The 9447-nt window shown below is 34.7% G+C and overlaps 1 protein-coding gene across 1 annotated transcript; it reads right to left on the reverse strand.

The window, feature by feature from the left end:
- Window positions 1-4718: 4718 nt before the first annotated feature.
- Window positions 4719-7706, reverse strand: LOC107905184 (probable inactive poly [ADP-ribose] polymerase SRO3). The gene is made up of 4 exons (XM_016831770.2): window positions 6514-7706; window positions 5951-6189; window positions 5733-5857; window positions 4719-5065 (listed from the first exon to the last, which is right to left on the reverse strand). Exons 1-4 carry the CDS (start codon window positions 7494-7496, stop codon window positions 4964-4966), a joined length of 1449 nt encoding a protein of 482 aa, XP_016687259.1. The 5' UTR covers window positions 7497-7706; the 3' UTR covers window positions 4719-4963.
- Window positions 7707-9447: the final 1741 nt, after the last annotated feature.

A 9447-nucleotide genomic window follows, 5' to 3' on the forward strand; every position in this document is an offset into this window, starting at 1 on the left:
CATTGCTGGTGTCCACTAAATTTATATCTCATGTGTGTGATTTTATACACCAATGTGCTACGCTTGTTTTGCTGTTTAATTAAACCTCATAACTCAATTACCCAAACTGTAAGCTACTTCAATACAAGGCAAAAGTTACCATCTTTTTCTCTCAAGAGATAGTCCGATGGAACTACTACAAATCAAGCAAGATTAGTTGACACTCAACATCTTTCATAGAGCCCTTCAATTATGATGAAACGATGATCACTTGTCAAGTAGACCTACGACATGACATTGCTAACCTATAAGGTTACATCATCACCCTCACTAGGGGACAAGAAGGTGATCCATACACAAGTAAGATGCCTACATGTGGTATCCCAAACCTTTCGTATAAAAGCTCTTACTTCTATAGAAAGAGAACATATAAGGAAAAGCTCTCTTCACCGCCGCTAGCCTTCCTCTTTACTGATTCCCAGTATCAACAAGAACTAATTCCAACAACACTTTGAATTGAGATCATCAAGAGGCTCCAAAATGTCTAAAATTCGTACTACATTAAGGAAGAATACAAGTGTGGTATTCTCTGATCATACCACATACGAATTTGGGTTCTTAAGATCGGTGTTAAAATCTTCATTAGATCAATAATACTGTTATCCATTGAGATGGAAGAGTGGCAAAAGATCTATATTCAAAATTTTAGTTGATAACAATCTTGAGTACAATCTTTGAACAACCCTTATCCCTTCCTTTACACAGCCTCGACATAAGCTTCTCAATAATCTTAAGCTGCTTTTAGAAAATGTTGGAAAATTTGAGATATTTCAAAAGAATCAAATCCCACATTCCTTAAGAAAACCTTGAGACCCTTTTTTATAAGTCATTATACTTCATTAGGTTAATAAGAATTAAGTTGAAAGGGTGTACTTGTAAATTGGGCCTAAAAGCTCTTGTTTTTATAAGGACCAGCTTGTTAAATCCTAGGGAATATGCTATACGACAAAATACAAAACTTAGTTAATATTAATTTTACTTTTAATATGAGTTGGATCAAACACACTTAAAAAGACTAAAATTTTTAATAATAAATTATTAAATTGAACATTGGGTTTAACATGAACTTTGTTTAATAATTTGACTCAATTGTTGAAATTGGATTAAATTGCAACTACGATGAAAATTTCTTATATACCATGTTATCCGATTTGAATGAATATGTAAGTTTAGTTTATTTATTTTAAAAAATACTTTGAATTTATGTTAAACATGATTTATGACAAGTATATATTTTTTGCATTGGTCACAATCTCAAATTGATTGTTGGGAATAAGTGTGATAGCATGAAAGTATAGGTCTAGAAACAGTTCTAGCTAGGAAAAACTCGATACTTAAGAGAGTCATGTACATCACCTTTCTTTCTTCGGAACCTGTTTGATTTTTATTCATCAACTATGCTCATTATTCCAGAATCCAATTGTGATGATAAATTGGGACATTATATAATTTTGTGCAAAAACGAAGAATGAAGAAACGATAATATTGTTAAGCCAATTGTCAATTTGGTTGAACAAAATGATATAATTTTTTATTTTCATTTCTCGTGTCAATATTGTGATTAATATGAAAGAGTAGGTACTAGACAGTGGTGCCACTAGACACATTTGTGGCAATCAAAATACCTTTACGTCCTACTCTCAAGTGAAAAATGAGAAGATGTTGTCTATCTTAGATACTTTGGAAACTACAAATCTGCTTAGAAAAGGCAATATTTTGTTCAACTTTACGTTTAGAAAGACTTTAGCCTAAGTGAGATGCTTCATATTTCTAAAGTTAGAACCAAATTGGTTTTTGTTGGATTACTAGGAAAAGTTGGAGTGAAAGTTCCTTTTAAATGTGACAATGTTATAATAACTAAAAAAAAAATACTTTTATAAGAAAAGATTTTTGTAACCATATATTATTTGCTATTTGTTTTAGAAATTATTAATGATGATTTGTTGTAATTTGATACATCAAATTAGGCTCTCTAGAACACTTGATGAGTTTGTTCTCAAGCAATTTATGAGTATTTTCTATGCTTTTCGTTGATTTTTATTTTTTAGTATTAATGATCGTTTTTATTTAGTTTTAGTCCTTTTGAGATCCAAATTGATAAAATGGTGCCATTGGAAATCTAATGGTGTGCTTGAGTTTGAGTTTGTGTAGGAAGATGACTACGACCAAACATTAAGGAGAATTGCATTTGACATTGGTGTTACGACATTGATGCTAGGATGTTGAGACACTGAGCCTTCATCACCTTAAGAAAGCAATACTTCAACGAGAACCAACCTGGAGTAATCTGCTGAGGATATTGCGAGACCAAGGGTGCTGTGTCATGACACCAAGTCTCCAAGGTTGCAATATCATTGCTGCTTGTTGAAGTGAAGGAGTTAAGGCCACTGCTGAAGATTTCATGACACCAACTACTCAATGTTGTGACATCAAGACCCTCTGAAGCCAAGATTGTACCACTGTCGAGGGTATTGCGACACCAAATCTTGGGTGTCGTGACATCGATGTTTGACAGGATGAAAACTATTACAAGGGTAGTTTTATGTCCAACACAAACACAAGTAAACCCATACACTTTAAGGGCATTTTTGTCAAAATTTAGTGTTCAATTTCTTTTTTGGTGAAAAGAAACAAAACAATTGAATTACATTATATTAAACTAAGCAAAAACACCACTTGCTTTATCAGATAAAGGATTACTAGCATCTCTCTAGGAGGATCAACGAATACCTATAAGCCCTCTTTCCCACCTGAGGCCATTTTAGCTATATGGTCAGCAGTTTTGTTATCCTCCTTTGAGACTTGTCGTAAACGTCAGTGCCCGACATGATTCAAAAGTTGTTAGATACACCTGATCAAAGAAGAACTCGATGCTGCCGATAAAGTGTCTTGGAGAACCTTGACCACCTCCAAGCAATCACTTTGAATCGTCACCCTTTAGTACCCACAACCTTGAATCTTGGTTGTATTAAAAATACTTTTGTTGTCAAACTTAAAAGAGCCATCTTTTATCATCATTCTAGCTTAGTTTTTATTCTCTTCTACATTTTTAGGTTTTAGTTCTTTACCTTTCTCAGCTTGGTAGTTTTCTAGGGTTTTTCCTATAGATTTTATTTCTTTACACTTAGATGCAAAAATATTATTTTGTATTTTGATTTCTATTAAAACCTTTAATACATTTAAGCTTTGTTAACTCTTAAAAGTGTAAAAATCTTAGCTTTAGTCATACTTTCTTCTTCATTGTTGCTGTTGTCATCTTCTATAAAAGCTCCATCAAGAGTCCCTAAGATTTTCTTAACCTTGCTTTTTATACTTTCTTTAATGAATCATTTGAACATATATTTGATTAATGTGTGTTGATGATGGGTAATAAATAAATTTTTTGGTAGTTAGATGATGGAAGTGTTGCATGGTTAGTTTTTGGGTTAGGAATTAAATTGTAAAAGTTACACTAAATCGAATAGACTTCAAAACCTAAAATTGGCGCCTCTAGGTGAACAATTAGATATGTGAGACAGAGAAGAGAACACGTTGAGAACCAATTCGATTGTCCCAATTTAATTTAGTGAGATCGAAAGATAAACCAAACTAAATCGCCTAATTTAGTGAAATAGAGAACAAAATGTAAAATTAAACTAATTAGGAGTTTGAACCATTTAGACCCCTAATCCAAGGAGTGACTAGGAGCATAAAAGTCAACCGACCACTTTTAACTTTTTGAAATGATATTTTGTACTTTTGACTGTTTTACAATTTAGTCCTTCTAATTGTTAGTTTAATTAATCTTTAATGATGAATTGTCGTAGTATACTATTCAGCAAGTAGCTAACTAGAATTCATAGTTACTGGACAAACTTAAGAGAAGAAGAAGAAATTATAGAGAAGAAATTGCTGAATTGATTTCAAAATTTGAATCGTTGTTAAAGACATTGACGTACCTGTTGTAACAAACTGTACAAGAGGCTTATGTTTTTACACACTGCTGGCATAATAGAAAATAAAATGACTAGTGTTGGATCTAAGCATTGGGCTTGTGTCATCTCGGCCCATTAACCATCAGCATTCCATTTCCGGAGTCCACCTTGGATTGGTCTTCTTGTTTGCAACCCTTTCAACGGGCCCACCGTCAATAGACACATCGCCCGGTGTTGGCCTTTCCTTCTCGTCCGTTGACTGAAAGTCTCCTTCCCTTAATTCCACCAAATCCCTAATTTCCTCTTAAATTCAATCGATTAGGCTTCTTTTCCCCAATTCTTTCGAAATAGTTTCCAATTCCATGACAAAAAACCAAATGGACAAAATAGAACTAAGTAACATAAATTAAAACAAGAGCAAGGTGACAAGCACAATTGCAAAATAAGCAAGCATGTTAAACCCAAAAGAATACTATAGATCCACAACACACTAAAAGCCAACAAAATACAAATCGGAACCACGTTAAAATGAAAACCACCAAAACATAAGAAGATACCGAACACAAATAATTAGATGACGCTTCGAGAGCAAAAAGAACCCGTGGATATGGGTGAGATCTAAGGGTAAGTAATAATGTTAAAAAAGTAAAGAGAAACATGCCTTTCAGAGATTTTAAAACTAAATGTGTCAAGCTTGCAGCTTTAATAAAATTAACAGTGAGCTTCCACAAAATAAAATCTACAATGAGAAAGGAAAATGAAAAATTAAGAGAGAAATTGTGAACTTTATAATAACTTAAATCATGATTGCTACACATTCTGTGGTTTAAAACAAAGAGAAATCCTAAATCCCCCGATCAATAAAAAACTAAGAATGACTTCTGTCGATTTAGTGGTCTAGGCATTTGCTTTTCCTAAGAGTTGTGAGGTAACAATTACATTTGGTATTTCCCCTCTCTCAAACAGCATAAGCAAATAAATAGGTAACCCAAACAATTCCAACTTCCAAATCATCCAGAAGCATTGATATCCTGAATAGCGGATCTCAGGACCTCATCCCCAGCAACCCGCCGTAATTTCTTTATAAAAGCATCCTTGGCCATCATTCCAGCCTGTGGTAAACAATTGGGCAAAAAAAAAAAGAGCTATCAAAACATGCTTAGATTTTAGAATGCGACTTCCATTCCAAGCAACAAGAGATATCTGGAGTTCCTTTTTGTAAATTATATAGATGATTCGATCCACAAGGACAATGATTGGGAATTGTTTGATCGTCTTTATCCGAGTAAGAGGCGAAACATAATCAACTTGAACTCAGTAAGAGGCGAAACATAATCAACTTGAACTCAGGACAGCTATTCGAAATTTGAGTGAAAGACTGGATTTGTAATCTCATGTTCGCTTTTCGTGAAAAAATATCAATTGAAGTGAAGGGTTTCGTCAAACAACAAGGAGGTGGGTCAACTATTCAATCAAATGATATTGTGCATGTTTCCCATCTCTTCCCGGGAGGCAAGTGGCTATTTCTTTGCAAAATTGTGTTCAATTTCATATGTAGCAATTCCGCCAAGATCTCTTCGTTAGTTGGGGGAAGAATCCACACCAATCGGATTTTTTGAGGAACATATCGAGTGAGAATTAGATTTGGTTAGACAATGTATAGTTGGTAAACAGGGATCGATTTTTTAGCAAAGTACGGTGTATAGTCAAATATTCAATATGATTCCACAAGATCTAGTTTCGTTCAACCTAATCTAATTGACAGGCACACCTACTTACCCTATATGTGCTGTATATCATCAATATTTCTTGGACTTTGCCAGGAGGTAGAGAGCTCTTAATCTTCGAAAATAATTTTTCAAGGGAATACTTGACACCAGCAACTGCCCTCAGTGGAGCTTGACCTACAAGAGAATCATACAAACATACAAAACGTTAACTACTAAAATATACAAGGAAACAATAAAAAGGGTACCAAGGAGAGAAGAAAAGCTTACCTTGCATGTTACTAGGTCTGAAACTCACAACAGACTCGGGAAGAATATTCATGTTTGCAATATTTGACCATACCACATACCACTTCGGGTTCTTGGGATCATCAGAACCAGTGTCAAAATCTACACTAGATGGGAGATGCTGTTCTGATCCGGCTTCTACTTTTTCGACATTTCCCAATATCACCCGGCACAGAATAAGATGTTTTAGATCATTTCCATCAACATCAGCAAGCTTTGCACTGCAACCATTAACCCAACATTAAACAGATAGAAAAATGACAGCATGACAGTAAAAATTACCAGAAAAGAAACGAAGTAACAAGGAGTAATAAAACCCGATCAAAAACTGAGAAAACCTGGTATAGATATTACATAAATATATGATACTAAACCACTTCTAGTTCTAGTTTCAGCTAGAGAACTGCTCAAGCCAGAATTTCCCCTTGCACCAACTAGGCTTGAGCCTTGACCTCAATCTCGAATCCAATAGTAATCTAATAGGATAACAGCCTTAGTCCCTGAGTGAAAACTAACTTATTAATGGTAGCAAACAAAGATTTTACCTCAAGTGTGGCAAGCCTACGGGAGATAAATAAATGCCAATCCCATAAGCATCAGCCGCGGGAAGCATAGTAGGTGAGCCAAACCCATGGGCCAGAACACTCTCCACACGCTTGGCGGAAGCCCCAAACCATGCATAAACCATATTTGAAGAGCCCCTGGCAGCCTTAGTAACCTCATTCTGCTTTTGAAAAACTTCGTGACGAGCTTTGTCCAAATGCGTTTCTCGCTTACATTGAAAAATTGAAGTAACTAAAGCTCCAGTATCAACTTTCGCAATTCCTTTCAAGAAATTATCCTTCACGAGCATAGACGTCATATCTGTTTCATTTAACCGTATCGTATTAGGCCATTTAGCATCTCCTCCCTCCTCCAAACGCTGACATTTGACCGCATCATTCCCCGCGGCTTTGTAAGAGGAACTCACTTCAGGCTCCTCCTCCCTCTTTCTTTTCGATGAAGGTCGATCAATCTTAACTTCAATCTCAATCTTAGGATTGCAATTACAATTCTTATTTTTATAATTACAGCTAGTATAATCATCCCACTCACTACATTCTGATTCAATAAATTCTTCTTCGCTAAAAAAATCGCTAGGGAAAAAACACTTGCCACTTTCGTCTATCCAAGAAATTGACCGGCAATTACCTGTCGAGTACTCGATCTGCAGCATCCTCTTGAAATCAAATATATACTTCGAACCGTCAATCGACGTCTCGATAATCGGTTTCCGCTCCAAGAAACCGGCTCGGAGCGTTTCTACTACATCGGCCGAGAAATTAACCCATGAATCATTACGAAAGTACATGAACCGCAACGGAACCGCGCTCCATCCGAAATTTGCGTTGTTCTGTGAGAAATCTCGTTTGCAGAAACCAGATCGGACGCTGCCGCCGCGTTTACACGTACCTTTAGAGGAGAAAAACGATGCCGGTGCACTAGGAGGAACCCTAACGCCAACGGATTCCACCAGATTCATGGTCATCGTCGCTGTTGAGATTTCTTGGAACTATAAATAATAAATTAAAAACCAAAAGGAACTGAAGAAATTCTTCAGGATTCAAACAAAAAGACAACCAGTAGAATCGGAAGAGATTGAAAACAGAACCCGCCTTATATAAAGGCGCTCAAAGCATGAAAATTCCGTGAAAGATTAAGATTAGGGTTTTATATGAAATTACAAAAGCAGGTCTTCGAATTAATGACCGTTAAGGCGGCGTTGCTGGAAATGAATAAGGGGTGTTTTAGATAATTCGCTTTGAGGCGGTTACGGATTTGTGGGGCCCGCAACAAACGTTTGTTCGAGACGAGAGCGATGATTATTAAACAACAACTTCTTGGCTAAGTAGCTTTTCTCTTCGTCTACTTATCTTTGCCACGTCAGATGTTGGATTCGGACATTTTTTTGTTCTTTCTTCGGCCCAAAGAAAGTAGACATTTAAAAAGAAAAAAAAATGAATTTATGCCTTACATTAGGTCAACCCCCCAAAATGCCGACTTTTATACTCTCAACTTCCCTTCAAATCCGTGTTCCAAACTTGCAAATTAAGTATTCTATTTTTTAAATACTCCGATTTAAGTTTTAAAATAATAAATATTATCGTAAAATTATTTTTTTAATAACTTATTATTTAAAATATATTATTAAAGTTTGTACTTTAATCCTTAAAGTGAACAAAGAAATCTCAACCAATGGTCTACAATGGTGTTTACTTTTTTAATTTTAAATTTAAATATATCTTCGTTTCATAATTTTTTTTCTTTCATTCGCATTCGCCTTTTGGATGTCACATAATCCAATATTTTTAACATAAATTAATATATATTTTAATTTTAGTTTCATAATTGAAAAGCGCTTAATACATGTAGTATAAGTCATCAAGGGCCCAAAAAAGAGGCCCAGCATGCCCAAACAAAAGTAAACAAAGGCCAAGCCCATTCCAATAAAAAATCACAAAGAACCAAAGGGCACTAGCACCTTCACCAACCGGCAACCGCCACCAGGCACTGTAGTGAGCTCCGGCCAATGAGAAAGGAGCACCATGTCTTGACCCATCTTCCACTTCCTAAACAACCGGAACAAGAAGAACCCGTAGCAACCATAAGCAAATACCCACCCATCTTCAACTAAGGGTCTATTTGCTTCATGAAAAACAGTTTACAAAAAATAATTTTTGAAAAATGAACTTATTTGTTAGAAAATGTGATATTTTCTTTTTGATGATTTTATGTAAAATATTTTTATGGTATTTGGTAGGTTTTCTAAAAGATTCTCTTCTTATTCAAAATAATTTTTGACATATTTTTAATTTTTTTAAAATTAAATAGTATTAATTCTCATAAATATAGTAATAATTATAATTTAAATTACATAAATAAATATGTGCTTGTAACATCTCCTTTAAACACATTAATTGAGTAATATTAAAAGCAATTGTAAAAGATTGATTTGGTTCAAACAATAAAATCATGACTATTGATATTCTTCACAACATAATACTGGTGGCTATTTTTATAGACTTACATAATTCACAAATATAGATAGGATCTTAATAGTTCGATGCCACGTGATTTATGACCAATAATAGTTGGGTAGTTATTAGGAAGGACTAACAATGATATCAAGAACTACCGGAACACCAAACGTAAGAAGAAACTCTACCCATGAATATGACTTCTCAATCCTAGAAAAAACCACCACCATTAGCATCTTCTCATCACACTCCTTTTGTTTCATTTCAATCTTTATCACCCTTATATAAAGACTGAATTATTTATCACACTCCAACCAGATCTTTCACGACCTATAAGCCAATGTCATCATTTCAATCTAATATTTTGTATAATGACAACACTACTTTGGCTACTAATTATTCTATTATTCACACTTTGGAGACTTTGGTGAATTACATGCACTGTTACTAATAAAGAAAATT

Source organism: Gossypium hirsutum, chromosome D05 (assembly GCF_007990345.1).
Source record: "Gossypium hirsutum isolate 1008001.06 chromosome D05, Gossypium_hirsutum_v2.1, whole genome shotgun sequence".
Classification (NCBI taxonomy): domain Eukaryota; kingdom Viridiplantae; phylum Streptophyta; class Magnoliopsida; order Malvales; family Malvaceae; genus Gossypium; species Gossypium hirsutum.